The sequence below is a fragment of the Callorhinchus milii genome, unplaced genomic scaffold (assembly GCF_018977255.1).
Source record: "Callorhinchus milii isolate IMCB2004 unplaced genomic scaffold, IMCB_Cmil_1.0 Scaffold5, whole genome shotgun sequence".
In the NCBI taxonomy this organism is placed as follows: Eukaryota; Metazoa; Chordata; class Chondrichthyes; order Chimaeriformes; family Callorhinchidae; genus Callorhinchus; species Callorhinchus milii.
This window is the reverse complement of record NW_024704746.1, coordinates 1823046-1843775: the sequence shown is the minus strand read 5'-3', so window position 1 is coordinate 1843775 and position 20730 is coordinate 1823046. Positions and strand designations below refer to the sequence as shown.

At 43.6% G+C, this 20730-nt stretch overlaps 1 protein-coding gene across 3 annotated transcripts in view; it reads left to right on the top strand.

The window, feature by feature from the left end:
• The window catches only part of nfia (nuclear factor I/A), a 225766-nt gene that overhangs the window by 2722 nt on the left and 202314 nt on the right, over positions 1 to 20730 (top strand). For 2 of the 3 annotated variants that reach the window (XM_042334850.1, XM_042334848.1), the window contains exons 1-2: positions 2726 to 3001; positions 5981 to 6512. In XM_042334850.1, the coding sequence (XP_042190784.1) occupies positions 2867 to 3001; positions 5981 to 6512 (667 nt within the window). In that variant the 5' untranslated portion in view covers positions 2726 to 2866. Of the gene's footprint in view, positions 1 to 2725; positions 3002 to 5980; positions 6513 to 20730 lie in introns of those variants that run through there. The other variant, XM_042334849.1, reaches the window with a different exon arrangement.

Sequence of the window (20730 nt, the reverse complement as noted above, 5' to 3'; positions counted from 1 at the left end):
GTGGGCTGTCTATCTGTCATCTATCTATCTATCTATCTATCTATCTATCTATCTATCTATCTATCTATCTATCTATCTATCTATCTATCTATCTATCTATCTATCTATCTATCTATCTATCTATCTATCTATCTATCTATCTATCTATCTATCTATCTATCTATCTATCTATCTATCGCAAATATAAAACATTCAAACATAATGTATTTTTTTAAACTAGAATAGAAAGAATACTTATTTGAAAAAAACGATAAGCGCCATCCATATTTCCATCAACCCTCCCCCTCCCCCAATTGAACCAGTCTGTGCTTTGTTAGTTAACAAAAAAAGGTTATTAAATATTAAAAAAAATTGTGCCTCTGAAAAAGTTCAACCGACATAAATAAGTTCTGCAAAATCTGTAGCAATGCCCTCCCCTGTCTCTCGCAGTGAGAAAAGTGCGTATTATTTTTTGCAGTTGTATGATTTTTTTAATGTAAGTTTGTGCGCTAAGACCTGCTAAAATTCAGAACGGTTTGGGGATTTAATACTCGTTTCAAACAAGAGTTGGCTTCAAAATTCAGCGAAACCTCAGTTGTGACCCACTGTGCCACCAACATGTTGAAAATTCAGTGAAAATAATTGGCGCACACATTGAAAATACAGTGAGCTTTAACAACTGGTTTAAAAAAAACTTTGGGGGCGAGGGTTTACTCTTCATATATATTTTGGGGGAAAAAATCTATCGAAACTAAAGATCCCACTTGGAAACGAACTGATGTAAAACAGTATTTGAAAATATAAAAAAATTGCGAACACAATAAAAAAGCCGCACTTCACGCTTCGAAGAGACAAAACTTTAGCCAGAATATCGGCAATGATTTTTAGTCGGACGTTCGCTGAGGAAAAACATGTGGGATGAAGTTTTAAGCTAACCAGCGATAGTTTAAAATTAAACTTTTTTTTTAGAAACATTACATTTTAAAAAAATTTCCTAATAAACAATGCGCAGGAGATTTCTCGGTAGAATAGATCTAGTAAAATATTCATAGTGTGTGGGTGTGGGTGTGTGTGTGTGTGTGTGTGGTGGGGGAAGTATTTCTGTTGGTGATGGTGGATGTGTGGGGTTCCTAGAGGAGAGAGATCAAAGTAGCCACTGAGAATCAATTAAAAATGCCCAAGATTATTTTGGTAAATCAAATGCGAAAAGCAGAAAGTCAGAACATGTCGTTTGTACCTCCGCACTGTTCGCCAGAGCTGGTTTTTGAACTACAATAATGCAACCAACCCACTTTTCAGGCCCATGTGTTAGACAGGCGAGAGGTTAGACCACTTGTATAGAAAAATTTTGGTTGCGTTTTCCATTTGTGTTGCCTTTATTTATGGAATACACAGTAACTGAGATGGTGCCAAAGGACAAATGGCATTTGGAGTGGTAAAGCCTGAGGTTTATGTGACAAAATAGACTCACTACAAAACCACAGCTTCGCTGATGTCACTTAAAGAACGGAGTGGTTTGGCTTCCAAATGTGTAAAATGTTTGGAATTAAGCAGAATCTATTTCCCCCCCCCCCAAAAAAAAAAACTATTGTAGCCCCCGCACCACCGCACCCTATCCCCTCACTAAACCAAACTGAAAACAATTTGTGAAAAAGCGGGAAAACGACTTGATGTGATAAAAGGATTGAATTGTGCGTGCAGTCATTTTTTTCCCCCCACAAAAAAGACAGCTTTAGAAAACGTTGTGTTACTGTGTCGTTCGTGAAAAAAGTTGCACAACGTAAAAGTTTAATTTAACTAGTGCAGGTATTGACTCAATCTTTTCACAATGTGAGCTCCTGTTTGAGTTACAGGTACAAGTTGTAACTGTATAAATATATTCACAGCAACTGAACCAGAGTCCTGATTTTGTGCAATCCTTAGCCGTCCGTCCCCCTTTACCCGCTTCCTCCTCTCGCGCTCTCGCTCCCTCCGTCTCGCTCGCACTCCCTGAAAATGAAGTGCCTTTTATATATTTTTTAATATTTTTTTTCATCGATTACATTTGATATACAGCCCCTTTCACGTCAAGAGGCTGTCCCAAAGCGCTTCGCAGGATTTCACTGTAAAATGACTCGTCACTGTGTATTTTGCAGCAAGTTTAATTTTTTCAAGTGGTGCATCCAGGTTGAGAGGTGTGAGAGATGTTGGGGGGGGGGGACTTTCCCCTGACGTTAAGGAATAACAGTGACATTTGTGCGAAAAGCAGATTAAAGCGTCTTTTCTGAAATTGCTGGATGGTAGTGCAGGGAAACGGCACATTGGATACTTTCCAACATAAAGTCGACGCGAGCCTTTATGAAACTCTTCTATTTCTGACTTGATTGAATACAAAGTATGTGTCTGCAGAAAAGGCTGAACAGCATTATAGCCGAAGCTTGTTCGTTCTTCTGAAATACTTTAACAAACTGTTCAGAAATTCCCCAAGTAAATTTCCTTCATTTGAAAAGCTTACTGGCTTGGAATATACTGTATATATATATTTTCCCTTTCCCTCCAATGGTCCTTTTATTTTTTAAACCCCCCCGCCCCCCGTCTCTCTCTCTCTCTCTCTCTCTCTCTCCCCTCGTGAACATTCAATTTTTTTGTGTTCAAAGCAAAGACTTTGTGTGCTTCTCCTCCCTCTCTCTCCCCACACCCCCCCCCCACCCTTCTCTCTCTCTCTCTCTCTCTCTCTTCCCCCCCCTCCCCCCCTCTCTCTCTCTCTCTCTCTCTCTCTTTCTCTACACACATTCGCGACTGCACTGCGCTTGTGGATTCTGAGCTGTGTTGCTCACGTACAGCAGAGGAGCTGGATCCTGAACTTGTGGCTATTGCCGGCCACAGCATAGGACACCAATGTGGTGACATGGTGTCAACACACTGGCATCTCGAGTTCCCTGCACACATGCAACCAAGGCCCATTGCAGACTCCAGGCTCACTCAGAGCTGCCATTCCCATTTCTGCTGTGCCCAGATGTACCCTGCCAACCCTCCTTTGCCGGTGAGTCTCTACAGCGATGGGTAGCACAATGTTTACTTTGGAGGAAGGGGGGGGGGGGGGGGGTGGCGCGCGAGGGGAGACAGACAGGGAGAGCGGGGGAGAACGAGAGAGACAGGGAAACAGGAGAAGTATTTTCAAACCAAAAGTTGAGAATGAACCCAAATCAAAAAAAATAGACTCGCAACTAATTTCTTCCGGATTTGTAGGCGAATGTTCAACATGGGCTGGCTTTCTCCCTAAATTGTGGCGGGGACACATGCTCTTTTTATACTCCCTCTCTCCCTCTCTCTTTCTCTCCGTCGCTCTCTTTCTCTCTCTCTCTATCTCTTTCTGCCTCTATTTCCCCCCCTCTCCACCGCCCCGCCCCCCCCACCGCCAAGCATCGGTGACCAGAGATGCTATGAGAAGAGACTTTCGGTGCCTTGTAAGTTAGACGATTAAACGATTAACGAATCGAGCTTCGTTAGTTGCTGTGACACTTTTGAAAATCACCCCTCACACGACAGATTGTTCCCTACGTTTGAGATGATTGCAGTAAAGGAATTCAGTTAAGCTCAAAGATTTACAGGCCAGATGTCGTATAGCTGGAGAAAGGTTGGTAAATGAGAATTCACTTTAATCTAAAAAATCCCCTGACCGTTCCTTCCAACACAACATTTTTCATTAATTTATTTCATTAAAAGTGAAATCTCTACCAGGATGTGTGAAAGGCCTTTTTTTTAGAAGACAGAATACCGCAACTTTGTTGTGTGGAATATTAAAGAATTTTAATGTTTATCAATTAATAATAATAATAAATAATCCTTATATTTGATGTAGTGCCTTTCATGCCAGGAGATTGCCTCAAAGTGCTTCACAGGGTACACTGTAAATTTGTATAATTGTAGGCAAATACAATTTGCCGACTGTGCACTCGTAGGCAAATATTAAATATTCTGCTTGTGAAACCAAACTTCATTGTTTCGTTATAGTAGGAAAGATACACTTTGTTATCTAAAAAAAAATAAGTTTTGCGTTTGATTGGAAGAAAAGGAATTTTGTTTTTATCTGAAACCCCATTTTTCCCCCACCCGCTCGTTTTCCTTTTATAGTTTTCAAAAAAATATATGCGTAATGATGATAATGGTAATAATCCTTGAATTTGATATAACGCCTTGACAAGTCTTCGAGACGTCTCAAAACACTTCACAGAATATACTGTAAAGTGAATTAAAGTGTATATTTTTTAAGTGTATATTTTGCGGGCAAAATAAATTATCTACCAATCTCTGTGGCCCTTGTTCAGTTCTGAAATTGTTTTTGTTTTGGTGGTGAAAAAATTATATTTTAAATCCAGAGCTGGCCTGGGCTAGTTAAAGAGTTAGCTGCAGAAATAAACCCATCATATTATATATTCTCTCCTCTCCTGTTCTCATAGAAAGCGTTGTTCAGATTTGTGGTTAATCCCGTAATCACCCTGAGCGGTTAAATAGCAGTTTTCCTCAGTCACTAACATTATTGATTGAACCTGGGTTTCAGAGATTGATCGTGGAATCATAGCTGCTTGTTTGTAGGACCATTATTTCCTTGTTCAAATCTATATTGTTTTTAAAAAAGGGGGAGAGAATCCTTTTTATACAGTTACTAGATATTAAAAATACCAGACAGCAATCAAGATACTTTAACCTTTATCTGACATGAGTGCCCAATCGATGTGGGTGAGCATAATTGTTGTATATTTTGTTTGCCCACAAAATATAGTCAATCCAATTCACAGTATATTCTGTGAAGCGCTTTGAGACGTCTCTACGACGTGATAAGGCGCTATGTCAAATGCAAGGATTATTATTTTTGAGATATTTATTTTTATAAGAATGCGAATTGAGAATTTTGGGGTGGGTGGGGAGACTGAATTTCGGGGCAGTGAGTGTGCAGGTTTTAATTTTCTTGACTTTTTATAGAATTGCAGCATTCGAAACCAGAATCGAACGAAAGCGGAGAGAAAGAAAGAGAGAGCATTGGTGATGGTGGGGGAGAGAGAAAGAGAGAGAAAGAGTGTGTGTGAGTGAATGTGCGCGCGCGGGTGTGGGGGGGTTGGGGAGAAAGCCTCGTCCTCTCTTTCTCTGCACAAAGCCTTTCCTCTCTCCCCCCCACCCCCCCCGCCTCCCCCCACCCACCCCCCCCCCCATCCACCCGGCATCCGAGCTGTCGATTGGCATTCTATTGGGTGGAATTAGCCAAAGCAGGCAGACTCACTTACACTGGCTGCATCACACGGCAGAGGCAGTGGGACACAGAGTAGAGCAATCTGCATTTTCTTTCCAAAAAAAAACTGGCCTATAGTTTAAAGCCACCCATGCTTTAGACCAGGAAATCTCTGTGTACTGTTTTTTTTATTGGGTGTGTGTGTGTGTGTGTGTGTGAAGGGGTGGGGGGTGGGTGTGGGTGTGTGTAGGAAAGATTGCACCTCCTGGGGCAAGCAAGGCTAGGCATATACTGTGCAAGGGGGCATCTCTCACAGAGCCAAGTGATTTGGACGTGACTTCACATTGGGTGCTCCTAACAGTGTTCATACCCACTCTCTCTGCCTCTTTCACACAAAGAGTACACAACGTCGCGTGGCATAGAATCCTTCTTTTATTGTTAAAAAACACTCTGAGCTACAAGCAACGACCGATTTGAGTTTGACCATGGTATTGAATAGAACCTTTTATTTCAAGTGAAATATCCGCTTGTTTTGTGTTTTGCGCGCTGTGTGTGCGTGTGTGTGCGTTCCTTTTTGAAAAAAACGTCGTTGACAGGGTAGAGATGGACTGGGGTTGGCGGAGGGAGAAAAGTATTTTGACTTTTTAAGACGAATGCGCTATTTTATTTTTGCTTTTGTTAAAACTTCACTTTGTCTCTCTCCCTCTCCCACACCTTTACCTCTGTTCTCTCCCTTTTCCCGCCGTCCCCTCTTTTCCCTCTCTCTCTCTCTTTCTCTCTCTCTCCCGATTCCAGGATGAATTCCATCCCTTCATTGAAGCACTATTGCCCCACGTCCGAGCCTTCGCGTACACATGGTTCAACCTGCAAGCCAGGAAGCGAAAATACTTCAAGAAGCACGAGAAACGTATGTCCAAGGAAGAAGAGCGAGCCGTGAAGGACGAGTTACTGAGCGAGAAGCAGGAGGTGAAACAGAAATGGGCGTCCAGGCTCCTGGCCAAGCTCCGCAAGGACATTCGGCCTGAGTACCGGGAGGATTTTGTCCTCACCGTCACCGGCAAGAAACCCCCTTGCTGCGTCCTGTCCAACCCGGACCAGAAGGGTAAAATGCGCCGCATCGATTGCTTGCGCCAAGCAGACAAGGTGTGGAGGCTAGACCTGGTTATGGTGATTTTATTCAAAGGTATTCCGCTGGAAAGTACTGACGGGGAGCGGCTGGTGAAATCCTCACAGTGCTCGAACCACGGGCTGTGCGTACAACCGCATCACATAGGAGTTTCGGTCAAGGAACTCGATTTGTACTTGGCGTACTTCGTGCAAGCTTCGGGTAAGTTCCGCATCTTTTTTGGATTTCTTATTTTTTTTAAAAAAGCCACCTCCTTGACTTACATTTGTTATCGATCTGTTATTTTATTTCCTGGGGAACAGAAGCTTGCCATTGAGTGGGAGTTGGGTGGGGTGGGGTGTGGGATTGGGGAGTTGTGGGGGTGGGGGAATGGAGATGGGGTGAAAATCGATGCTTTCAATCAAAGGGGGTTCCAGGTGGGTTTGTTTGTGATGTTAAGCAAAGCAGGTTTCAGCCCAATGAATTCAGTCTCCTCGCCTTGCGGGTAAAAGCGATGTGTCCGTTTGGTGGGCTGACTGTTTGACATGTTCACGAACACATGACGCACGGACCTTGGTAGCAAATGGAATGTTGCCTGAATTTTTTATATATATTTGTATTCATATTTATATATACATATATAATATGTTTTATACTTCAGGTTCAAAAGAACATTGTGGCCTTTTCTGTGATAAATTATGAATTGCTCACAGGTCAGATCAGTGAGATGTGCAAAACTTTCCAGCTGTGTTTTTAATATGCTTCACAATATCGTCTTTCTTCAGAATGAAATCAGACATTTCTTTCCTCTATCTCTCTTCCTCATTCCCTCTATACCTCCTCCGCCACCCAATCCCCCCCCCCCCCCCCCCCCATCCCACCCTCCCCCATCCATCCGCACAGCCTAGCCCAGAGGAATCCACACAGGAAAGTTTCCTCTCTTAACATGCAAGAGAAGAGGTGTTACAGATTTGCTAACTTTTTTGTATATATATATATATGTGTTTGTGTGTGTATATGTATATAATTCTGGAGAGTTGGCAGATGCCCGCCTGCCCATGCCATCCATTGAGAACAGCCAGAGTAACAAAGCCGTAGTTTTCAAATGTTATTCTGGATTAATAACTCCCCCTATCACCCCCCCCCCCCTCTACCTCTCCCCCTTCCCCCCCCTACCCCCCCATTCCACCGTCAAGTGTTGCTGTGAATGGGCCTGGTTAGGGCCGTGGGAGTGTGTGGATTGGGAGACTTGCATTGAAAGCTACCCGCGTCCCAAACCATTGCTTACAACAGCCAGGTAAACGCCCCCTCCCCTCCCCCCCAGTCTCCCCCATCACCTATACAGGTTTACTCACCTTCACCAGTGGCATTGCAGACAAAGTGTGTGTGGGGGGGGGGTTTGGATGGGGGGAAGGGAGTGTTCAGCAGTGACTGAATGAAATACCACCCTGTCTGGTGTTCCTATATAGTCTATGTCCCTCGCTTTCCTCGGCAGCAATGGAAGCGATGGCAATCCATCTTAGTTGGAGCTGCTTAACCTCACTGCAAACCAATGCCATTCAGAGTACCAACCATCACTGAACGGACTTCAATGAGACGATAATCTTTTTTTTACAGTATTTACTGTCTCATCTCTTTCCCCCTTCCCTCCTCCCTCCCTCCCTCCATCCCTCCCTCCCTCTCTATGTATCTCCCCGACTCTTCAAAGCCCTTGTTGAGGCGGGGGTGGGTGAGTGTGGGGTGGGGGGGGAGGGAGGGGGGTCGGCGGCGGCGTTTACGCTCGTGGAGTCGTCTTTTGTTGGCAGCCTGGCACCGCTGCCAGCCTGCTCTTTGTCCTGCTCAGCACTGCTCTTGGCACAGCCCCTCGTCGCCTCGCTCGAAAACAGCCGAGAAATAAAACACCAAATAAAAGCAACAGGAAAAATAAAATAAAATTGAATTTTTACCTTATTCCTTCACCCTCCCCCCACCACCCCCCGCCAACCCCCTCCCGATCAGCTCTACTCCCCTCACCCCCGCTCAGAAGCTGCTATGTTTAATTTTCTGCAGGCAGGTGGTATGTGTCTGTGCGTGTGTGTGTGTGTGTGTGTGTGTGAGTGTATGTGTGGGGTGGGGAGGGGGGTGGTGAGTAAGGGGCAAAGGGGGAACAAAGTGGGGAAATAATTTAAAAAAAGCAAAATATAGATATGTGCAATCCTGCAAATAAAAACAGACGTGTGACCTCTCTTTCTCTCTCTCTCTCTCCCCTTCCCCTTTCCCTCCCCTCCCCTCTTTCCCGACCAACGCAGCCTTCAATGCAGACCTCCCCCCCATCCCCCCCTCCCCCAGCCCCCCCCCAGGATCACTAGTTGAAAGTTGTAGGCAGCGAGGCTGGCTGGCTCCATTTTGGCCTGTTTGGAGGGTTCAGAAGTTCTCAATGAGCTGAGCAGCTGCCAGTGTTGGCAGAAGGGACAAACTCTAAAAAAGTGCTTTGTCCAACATGCCAAAGCCAACATGAGAATACGTGGCCTCTCTCTCTCTCTCTCTCTCGCTCGGTCTCTCTCGCTCTCTCTCTTTTTTTCCGCTGACGCTCTGCTCTTTCTCGCCTGATCCAGAGCGCCATGTTTTTAGGGGGCGAAATGCGATTGACCCGCAGCGCCAAGGAATTTTCTGCAGCAGAGCGGAATATTCTGCCACCTCACCGGGTTTCACTCTCTTGTTTTTACGCTCGACTCCAAAACAAGCCAACAAAATGAGACAAAAAAATAAAATGGCGCCTGCCTGGGTGACGGCGTGCTTTTCGGTCGTGCTGTTGGGGTTAAACGCTCCGTGGTGTTGTGTCAAGCGCTCCGAGACGCTGCCGGTGTGAAGGGCGCCATATAAACACAAATTCTTGCCGTCGGGGAAATCCCACAAAAGTGTTTTTTTGAGCGGCTACAGAATTCTCTGCAAATTTGACCTTTTTTTTACATTTTAAAATGGAGCTTTGCAGGCAAGAACGTGACTGAAAATCAGCCCCGTCTCTTCGTCAGTGAGAGGCTGGATGGTGAGATGTAGTGTCCGAGTTCTGTAATTCAGTATGAATAATAATAATAATAATAATAATCCTTGAATTTGATATAGCGTTTTTCAGATCTTCGAAAAGAGCTTCACAGAATACACTGTAAAGTAAATTGACTGCATTTTTCATGGGTGAAACGCAGCAGCCAATTGCGCACAGCAGCGTCCCACAAACAGCCGTGGATTGAGTAACCAAATTCTTATTATTTTTTTGAAGGGATTATTACCCCTGGAAAAACGATCCACCAAGCGACTAACAACCGGGTTCCTACTTACTGTTGGGTAAACAGAGGTGCGTGGAATAAGGAAACGAGCCTAACGTTTCACCCCGCCTGGGAATCGAACCTGGGTCCTATCGCGTGCGAGGCGAATGCTCTAACCGCTGAGCTACAGAAATCTTCTGTGTGTACAGCACATGAAAAGCGGTTTGAAATGCACCAGTTCTGCGCGATTGCTTTTGCATGCACGGATGCTGTGCTGCACTGCGCAGTCCTGAATAATGCAGATTATAAACTGCAACAGATACCCATTTGCTAGCGAGCGCAGGTCTCGAGTTTCTGTTTGTTCAGCGGGTTAAGGGTTAATTCATAGGTGACAGGGAGAAGTTTCACTTATTTTGTTCCCAATACACAGTCAATCCATTTTACAGTATAATACAGTATAATTTTACAATATTATTTTTTTACAGTATACTTTGTGAAGCGCATAGAGACGTCTTAAAAACGTGATAACGCATGATATCAAATGCAAGGTTTATTATTATTATTTTAAAAACACACACACACTGCACTTTCTCTCTCTCTCTCTCTCTTTCTCTCACTCTTTCTCGCACCCAAACTTTGTTCAGAATGCGGGAGGGAGTTAGGCACAGCCACAGCCCCAATTGCACGTTCCCTCTCTCTTCAATCTCGCTACGTCAAGCTATCTGGAAAGGGAAAGAGGAGGTGGAGTGGGGGTTGACGGTGGAGTTCATGAGGTGCATCTCAAAGCAGCGAGCACCAGTGAGCTTTTGCTGCCCAGTTTCAATAAGAAATGCCAAGCAGTTTAAACGGGATGGGCAGTCCAACCACTTTCACTTCAGGAATAAGTGCCAGTCACTCAGCAGGCTACGGGCGAATTGTTACATGATTTTGTCTGCGTTAAAGTAATTCATATTGTTAAACACTGGAAGGATTTTCCCCACCTCCCTCCCTTATTCCTTCACTCCTCAGGTTCTTTCTCGTGAGAGAGTATAATGTAACGTTTGCTTCAGTCTGAAACCCTTTGAAACATTCTCCCTGAATAACATTTGAGCAGAGGCGTTAAAAGAAAAATTAGCTTATTCTGCTCCGTTCAATCCCATTTCCTAAATGTGCGCCCCCCCCCCTTCCCCCCGTTAAAAATAACCTCAGAGCAATTTTGAAAGTGGAACGTAATTCTTTTGCTGAGCTGGATGGGAATTTTGAGATTGATTTGAAAATTTGAAAAATTAGGAAGCGGGGGGAATAAATTGATTATTCACCCTCAAAGGCTGTTCGTTCACAGGGTCTTGACATGTGTAAACAGGCGCCGCTCTTGCTGACAGGAACTGTCCGTACACTAGACAGTTTATCAGTGAAGCGCTCCGAAGCGTCTAAATTAAACTAAATCTGCAGAACAGGGAATGCTAAACATTTCTCCCACAAAATATACGGTCGAATCACTTCACAGTGTATCCTGTGACGCACTTTGAGACGTCTCGAAGACGTGATAAGGCACTGTATCAAATGACAGGATTATTATTAAAACACTAAACATTTAACCTGCAGCAATGATGGAGCTCAATAATAATGACAATAATAGTCCTTGCATTTGATGTCGCGCCTTATCATATTGTTGAGACATCTCAATTCGCTTCACAGGATACACTGTAAAGGGGAGCAACTGTGTGTTTTATGGGTGAAACGCGGCAGACGATTGCGCAAAGCCGTGTCCCACAAACAGTCGTGAATTGAGCGAGTAAATTATTATTACTATTTTTTTTAACTACCCCTCCCCTTACGCGCACAGACACACACATGCGGATTCGGAAAATTAATCTCCGAAAACCGGACGATGTAAATACTCCAGTTTCCTTGCAAGTTAACCGATAAATCGGTCGGTATCTTCTTAAAAAAAATCCTCTAGCTTTGTCAGTTGATGTTCCGCGCAAAGCATCAACTGTCGACCCGGGAAACAGACTGAGCGGGAGGGATAAAGCAGGGCTCAGTTTGCTTGCAGTGTCCCGTGTGAGAACCTAATTTATGGCCTTACCCCATTAACGAGCTGAGCCCAGTCAGAATAGCATCAGTTCAGGCACGTGCAGGGGTCGTGACACCAGTTGTTTAGGTGCTGACCCCAGCCACCAGGCATTTGACCTCTTAGATAAACGGTGATCTTTGCTCATTAGTGGGCACTCATGCACGTGCTTGTCTTCAGCCTGTCAGTATTGTTGTGAGCCACTGCCTCTGCAAACAGTTTGTGGAAAGGGTATCTGGCCTGAAATGGGAGTCCCGAGGTTTGGAGGAAGGATATTCACAGTCGCAGTCAAGTTTAACAAGTGAGGCGAGGGTTTAACGACCTGCCTGCCTGGATGGCTGGCTGCTGTGGTTTTTAACTTACACATTTCTTCTGATAGATTTCCTTCTTTCTTCACTCTTTTCTCTTCCCTCCCCACACATACATATTATACACAAACAAACACGCACTCACTCATAAATGTACATGGGCACACACATATAGAAACATATACTTGTACACACAAACATATCCACAGATACATATATAAACATAGACCTGTACAGAATATACACACACACACATACACCTTTCTTGCCAGGGCGAAACATTAGGCAAGTTTCCTTACTCCACACATTTACCTAGCAGTAAGTAGGAACCTGGTTGTTGGTCAATTAGCAGATCGCTTTTCTGGGAGTAATAATCCCTTTAAAAAATATTTTTTAAAAATCTGCTCACTTAATCCGTGACTGTTTGTGGGACGCTGCTGTGTGCAATTGGCTGCCGTGTTTCATCCACAAAATATACAGTCAATTCACTTTACAGTATATTCTGCGAAGCGCTTTGAGACGTCTCAAAGACGTGATGAGATGCTGTTTCAAATGCGAGGATTGTTGTTATTATTCTTATCGTCCTGTTACTCAGGAAAAACACAAATAGTTTTTGATATCCATGGAGTGGTTTTGGGGGCAGGGGGTAAGAGAGCGCGAGTGGGAGAGAAAGATTGAACAGCCATCCAGAACAGAGACAAAACTGAAATGCTTTTTTAAAAAAAAATCCATTCTCCTTTGCACTGTTGACCGCACGCATTTACCAATCGAATTGTACCCATTTTTTAAAAAATATCATCTACGGGGAGAAATCCCACCCTTGGTATAGATTTAACTCTCTTTATGTGGCATTTCAGAGCATCTGGATTTTTGGTGGAATTCTTATTAAACGACAGCTTCAGTTTCGAAGCCGTTTTTTTTCTGTCAGGTTCTTTCATAGGAACTGTGGAGAGAGAATACATTAACTTAATGATAGTAATAATAATCCTTGCATTTGATATAGCGCCTTATCGTGTCTTCGAGCCGTCTCAAAGCTCATCACAGAATATACTGTCAAGTCAATCAACTGTATATTTGTGGGTGAAACGCGGCCTCCAATTACGCACAGCAGCGTCCCACAAACAGTCGTGGATTGATTGACCACATTATAATATTTTTTATTGGAGGAATTATTACCCCCCTTATTACTTTCCAGTTAAGACTGAATTCAGCAATTTGCCAGAATCTAAGTGCTCTGAAATACAACGTAAATAGAGTGAATGGTGGGGATATCTCACTAGTTGTTAAACTACAATTCCGTTTCCTGCTGATCACAGACACACTTGTATGGGAAACAACCTGTGGCAGAGCACAACCTGTGACAGAGCACTTTATAGCCAGTGAGCTGGTAAGCCAATAAGGCAGAGATAAAGTATGTGAAATAACACCCAGTTTATGTCGCGCATTGACACTTACAAGAGTGGAGCAGGGAGCGTGCGGAGGCTGTGTGTTACTGAGATTGAGCAGGTAAAGATGGAGTTGGCCTGTTGTAGGTCAGAAAGGCGTGGGATCAAACCCCCAGGTCAGGACTTTTACGCTCGCAATCCAGGCTGACTTTCCAGCCAAGTGAGAAGGCACGCTGGCTGCATTGTCGGAGGCGCTATCCTTCGGATGAGACGTTAAAAAAAACGAGAGCCCATCCACGCCTGTTCATTCGGACGTTAAAGATTCCGTGGCACTATTCAAAAAGTGCAGGGAGTTTCTCTCTCCCTGTGTCCTGGCCGACAATCTCCCCACCCCCCACTGAATGATAATCAGTCATTCACTTAATAAAGCGTCTGTGGGACATCACTGTGTGCATATTGGCTGGTGTGTTTACCTACAAAATACACAGTCGCAAGGCTTGACAATATTTATTTGTGTAGCGCTTTGAGAGGTTTCTGCATACAAGAGGCTGCCTTAAAGGCAAAGAAGATCATTAATATTATTATGATTATTATTATATCCTTTATCTTCCTGGTTAAGTCCACACAAGGGTGATAACCTTTACCCAGCTGTTAACCGCAGTGTCATTTCATTAGCCAACCCAGCCTTTAACTCAAAAATACTGTCCAAAGCGCAGAACTTTCTCTTTGCCCCGACCGTCTGTGACTCAAGCACTGAAACCAAAATAACAACCAAACCCGAGTTATTCATTCCTGAACGGCAATCTGATATCAGTGTTCAGGTGTAAATATCTCCCCCTCTTTTTTAAAAGAAAATACGGCCTTTAGTCTTCTAGTTCAAAGTAAGAAACGTCAGCTCAAACTGTTTGTATTAATAAGCTGTTTCGTTGGACGGGAGATGGCAGAAGAAATGTTCCTTATTCCGTCCCATCCCGCAGGATTTCATTGAATTTTCCGAGACTGTGTGGAGAGGGTGAGAGGTAGAAACACAAAGGATCAAGGAAGGAGGGGAAACTTTCAAGGATAGACAGATATTAAAATAAAAGCTTGCGTCAATTCCACTCCCCCTCCGTCCCACGTCCATAATTCAAAATTATGATTTAATTCATTAATTTTAAAAAGAGCACAGCAAGTTTTTTCTCTCTCTCTCGTTTAAAGTAGTTTCAAGCCTGCACCTCTGCTCTGAAATGATTCTTTGAAAGCAGAGTATTTTTTAAAAAATTCCCCCTTGTCTCAAAATAAATAAATAAAACGATTTACAAGGTCCTGGAGAATTATTAAAGAAAGTGATGTTGCTGTGAGCAATTGGCTGATTAATTTTGCCCACAAAACACACAGTCGATTCACTTTACAGTATATTCTGTGAAGCGCTTTGAGACGTCTCGAAGATGGGATAAGGCGCTATCTCAAATGCATGGATTATTATTATTAATTTGCCGTAATGAATACATGAATGTATTTTTGGGGGGACATGCACACCCCGTCTCAATTCCCCCCCTCCTTCCCCTGCCTCGCTTTTCCCACTCCTCCCAAGAATATAAATTATTGTACAGTACAGACTTCTTCCTATTTACAGGCATAGCATTAAAAACATCAGCAACCACGCTGTGTGTTTCGCAATAGGGGGGGAAAAATTGGATGTCATTCGTTGGGGGAGAAAGATAGAGGGGGGAGAGGGGGGCGCGGGGGGAGCAAGCTGACACCACTTTGTAATAGCCACAGCTTTACATTTCCCATCCTTGCTACTCCATGACGAATAACAATAATTTTAAGCTATTCAGAGTGAGTGTGGTAAAAACCACAAGCTTTGTTGTGGTCAGTACAGTGCACAGCAGGGTTGAACGTTTGAGTTCGCTGCTTTATTTTGGGTCTTGCCTTCTTCAGTGCTTGGGACACCCGAGCCTTTTATTAAAATAATAATAATAATAATCCTTGTATTTGATTTAGCTTCGTCGAGACGTCTCAAAGCGCTTTACAGGAATCACTGCGTATTTTGTGGGAAAAATGCGGCAGCCAATTACGCACAGCAGTGTGTCACAAACAGTTGGGGATTTAGCCAATTTATTTTGAAGGGATTATCACCCCCGGAAAGCGACCTAAAAAATTGAAACTAGATGTAAGAATTTTGCACAAACGTGATGTTAAATTAAATTGAATTTTTTGTATTTTGCACTGACTTGGCTATTTACGCCCGTACTCCAATCCATTCCTTCCCCCTTCACCCCACCCCACGACTCTTTCCCTGAGCCAGCCTTGCAACGGTACACTTCGTTTCCTTCAAGGTTGATTGTGTCAATATTTTTTTCTCTCTCTTGGTCTGAAAAGCCTGGAATTTCTTATTGTTTGCCTCTTGTCTTCCTTCATGCAAAAAAACCCTGCACCTTCTTTTAATAATAATAATAAAAATAATGACAATCCTTACATTTGATACAGTGCCTTATTACACCGTTGAGACATTTCACAGCGCTTCACAGGCTATACTGTAAAAAATAATAATAATCCTTGCATTTGATATGCGCCTTATCACGTCGGTGAGATGTCTCCAAACTCTTCACAGAATATACTGTAAAGTGGATTGACTGTATTTTGTGGAGATCCATCACTTTAGTGTATGTTTGTCTGTACCTATTCATTATTTTCAGCCTTTGAAAACTGTGAGTAAAAAATTAGAATAGCAAGTGCTTATGTAAATTTCTGTTGTACATTTTAAAATTCAGTTATTTTCAAATTGGGACAGAAATATTTGCGTAATGGGTTTAATTATCGACTCCCCCCCCAGACACACACACACTAATTCTCTCTCTATTTTACGGGGAGTTAATTGATCAAAGTGCTTGGGTATTTTTTTTCAGTTGAAATTCCGTTGCTGTTCCTGACAACTTGTATGAGAGAGACAAAGAGAGAGATTGTGCGAGAGAGAAAGAGAGAGAGAGAGAGAGATCATGCGAGAGAGAGAGAGAGAGAGAGAGAGAGACATTGTACTGGAGAATAGAGAAAGACAGAGATTGTGCGAGAAAGGGAAAGGAGAGATAGAGAAAGAGAGATTGTAAAAGAGAGAGCGAGAGATAGACAGAGAAACATTGTGGGGGAGAAATAGAGAAAAATTGTGTAAGAGAGGAAAGGGAGTGATAGAGAAAGAGACTAAGATAGAATGAGAGAGACTGTGCGAGACAACAGAGAGAGAGAGATCGTGTGAAAGAAAAAGGGAGAGGTCTTGGGTGTGTGTGTGTGTGTATGACAGAGAAACAGATCGTGTGTGTGTGTGTGTGTGTGTGCGAGAGAGAAAGAGTGCGAGAGAACAAAGTCAGATATTTCTTTGCAAACTTTCCAACAGACAGCGTTGCCTTTGTTTCATGAACGGCAACTGGTGTAAGCGTTCCTCAGGACCTAATAATGATCAGACACTCCTGCTCGCTTTCCCTCCCTTCCCCTTTGAAACCCCCCCGCTCTCCCCCCCCCCCCCCCGAAAGTAAGACCAAATCCTGAACTTAAAAACAAGTGTGTGTTCAACATTTGTGAGGATATTTTTCTTTCCCCCTCTCTCCTCACCCCCCCCCACCCCACCACCCCGCAAAACAAAACACGTAGGACCAGTAAAATCTAATCCTCCTCAGCTCTGCTATTATTTGCCCCGGGAGCTGACTTTTATTTCGAAGTCTTGAGAAACTGTGTGGAAATTATGTCAATGTGATGGCTGACTTGTATTAAATGTATTCCCTTGCACTGCAAAATGGATACTGTTTCCCTTGATGGGAGAGCGAGAGAGAGAGGGAGGGAGGATTCTCTTTTGTTGAGTTAACATCGCACGGGAATCTCTCAGAAAAAAAATTAACATTATCCGCAGCAACAAGGAATAATAATAATAAAAATAATAATAATACTCCTTGCATTGGATTCAGCGCCTTATCCATGTCGTCGAGATATCTCAAAGCCTTTCACAGAATATACTGTAAAGTTGATCGACTGTGTATTTTTTTACACACAACGCCTTCCACGGCGGGAGGACGTCCCAAAGTCCCAACTCCCCACCTCCTTTCAGTTGCGAAAAAAAATAATCAAAACCCCCCCCCTCCCCTCTCTCCCTCCCAGAAAAAAACACACTTCTCTCGGGTGACGCAAAGTTATTTTTGAAGAAGGAATCTCCAGAATAAGCCCCTCTGTAGATTAAACTATTTCAACCGATTTTTATTTAACGTTCAGCCAGACCACCTGGCTAACCCAAAAAATTGTTTCAGGCCTTTTTTTTGCTTTATTATTATCTTTTTAAACCTCCCCCTCACCCCCCCCTCCAAACGACGTCCGATTAACCTCCCTCAAGTTTATTGAGGGAAGGAGCCGAGATGGGTTATCGAGTCTCAAGTGTGAAGGGCGCTGAACTGAGCAGACTGGGTTACAATGGTTCCACTATGTCAGAGCCCAGTAGTATCTGCATCAATTTTAATGCAGTGTCCTCATAGTTAACAGGCAGTGAAATTCTCTCCTTCACCCAACACAGACACACCGACTTCTAAAAGATTTCCCCAGCCTTTGCTCTCACAGCTATCACGACCCCCACCCACCCCTCACCCACTCCAAATAAAGATATATTTCCAACACATCCCAGCGTAAACAAATAGTTTTTTAAAAAGTTTATCAATTTAACTGCGATTCAAATAAAAATATTTTTCTAAGTAAAAATAAGAGAAGTTAAGATTTCCTTTTTTATTTTTATTAATAATAATATAATACATAATATTGTACTATAACAATAATATTATAACAATAAAGAAGAACAACAAAAAATTGCATCAATATTACACCTTTCACGTCGGGAGGATGTCGCAAAGTCCTGGACAGTGAAGGGTTTGCACCTGATCTGGGGGTGATGGATAGGGAGGGTGGAGGAAGAAAGGTCGGTCAAAGAGGAGGGTCTTGAGACGGGCCTTGAAGGAGGTAAGGGAGAGGGAGAGCCAGAGGGTCTCCGAGATGGAGTTCCAGAGGGTGGGGGCAGAGAGGGTGAAGGCTCGACCTCCGACGGTGGGGCGGGCAGGGCGGGGGACAATGGAGCAGGGCAGTACCCGCCGCCGAGCAGAGGGAACGGGCAGATTGCTAACGTTTTAACAGGTCGTTTAAAATATTGTGCATTCGTTCCACCGGGCACAAGTGCGGTATTTTCTGAAATCTATTGCAAAGCAATAATGTAACTGTACAAAACAGCTGTGTTATCGCACGCCCAACTTAGCTGTGGGTTTGTCAGCCAGCAAAATAGCAGCTAACAAACCCAAATCAAAGCATGTCTCTTTAGGCTGGTTTCGGACCGTAAATAAAGAACTAAATATTTAGAATTTCATTCTCTTTTTCTTGCCCCCACTCCCCCCACTTCCTTCTCTCCCTGGCTTCCCCCGCCATCCTTTCTCCCACCTCCAAATCATAAAGTCATTATCTGAAATAAAATAATACATTTGATGTAGCACTTTTCACGTCTTCTAGATTCAAAGCGCTTCACATAATATACTGTAAAATGAATTGACTGTGTACTTTGTGGGCGAAACGCGGCAGCCAATTGTGCACAGCAGCGAACACAGTCCCACAAACAGCCGTGGATTGAGCGACCAAATTATTATTGTGTTTTTTAAAAAAATTTAACTGAACGGAAAATGTTAAACTGAACGTGGGTATATTAACTGCATAACTTTGAGCTTTGCCAATGGGGGAAAAGGATGGGAGAGGCTGGAGGATGGGGCAAAAGTTCTTTTTTCTGGGGGGGTGGTGGGAGGAAGAGAAGGTAAGGTAAATTCAGGATGAAGTGACGTGTTTGAACATTCAAACTCTCGGAAGTGCAGCTGATTGTCCCCCATGGCTTGACCACAGCCAAGTAAGTGCTGTAGGTAAGACTGCGAATAACGTGGGAAGAAAAGCAAAGGAGCTTGAGATGATCTTTCAATCAAATCTGCTGCCATAAGCATTCGACTCCATCGGCCCCACGTTTGATTCAACTTTACAACTCCTGCTACATGCAATCAATCACCTGTTAAAGTTGGGAAGAATTTCTGTTGATGTACCGTATATGGGTCTAATATGTAAGATATACATACTGTATGTATGACACACATATAATTGCATTCTATTATATATGTGTGTGTATGTTATAGTTTGATTTGAATGCAAATACACAGCCACTACACTTCACAGTGAAGTCCTGTGCAGCGTTTTGCAACGTTTAGACAATATAATGCGCTGTATCAAACGCAAGTATAATTATGTGAGTGTGCATGATGCATATCGGTGTATAAGAATATACAGTATCGGTGTGTGTATATCATATAATATGGGTGGGTGCAATGCATGCATGATACATGTCTATAACATGCCCATGTATGTACTGGAATGCAAAATATATATATTATATGGGCGTATCTAATATAGATTGTATATATTCACTTGTGATTTCCTCCTCTCTCCCCCGCCCCCAAATATTCTCCTTACATCATGTGACATTGAAATCCTTTATTGACTGGTGCTCTATCCTTTCACACAATTAGTTGACGGAGTTGTTTTATTCGCTCAATCCACGGCTGTTTGTGGGACGCCGCTGTGCGCAATTGGCTGCCGCATTTTGCCCACAAAATACACAGTCAATTCGCTTTACAGTGTATTCTGTGAAGCGCTTTGAGACGCCTCGAAGATGTGATCAGGCGCTATATCAAATGCAAGGATTATTATTATTATTATTCTCCCTTTCCGCCCCCCTCACCCCCTCTGGCTTTGCTCCCCTCTCTCTCTCCCCCACCCGCACATCCGTGTAGAACGCCATCTTGTGGCTCAGTTGCAAACTGGCGAGAACACGAGTGCGTTCAGGGGTAACAGAATTCTGGGCAAGACTTGATTCCCCCCCTCGCCCCCTCACCACGACTTGTCCACAAAGATTTACCCGCCGTGCCTCATCGGTTTAATACATATCCCAAAAGGATATTAAATCTGCCGGTTTGCGTAGTTATAGAACGTTAAGCGCCTTTAATGCCTCTTTTTCGCACTTAGTTGCAGTCGCATCAAAAGAAAAGGGTTAATTAATTAACGGCTCACATCAATAGGCAGCCGGCGCAGAGAGAGAGAGAGAGAGAGAGAGACTCTGAGAAGCTTTAGAGGCCCCGACATTAAGTAAGGATTAAGCTACGGAAAAATCCATTCAGATAGAAAGCAAAGTTAAAGGAGTGACGTGTTTTGATTCAAAGTCTCCAGACCAGAAACAAAATACAAACTTTTACAATAAAAGTTAGCGTCCTCCCCTCCCCTCTGCTTCCCCTTCTCCCCGTCACTCTCTCCCTCTCCTTCCCTCCCCCCCCTCCCTCCCTCCCTCCCTCGATGCCAACCCATGAAATCTGGGATACAGGGGATGTGCTCAACCGAGCTGTTGCCAGGGCGATCAGATCAGTG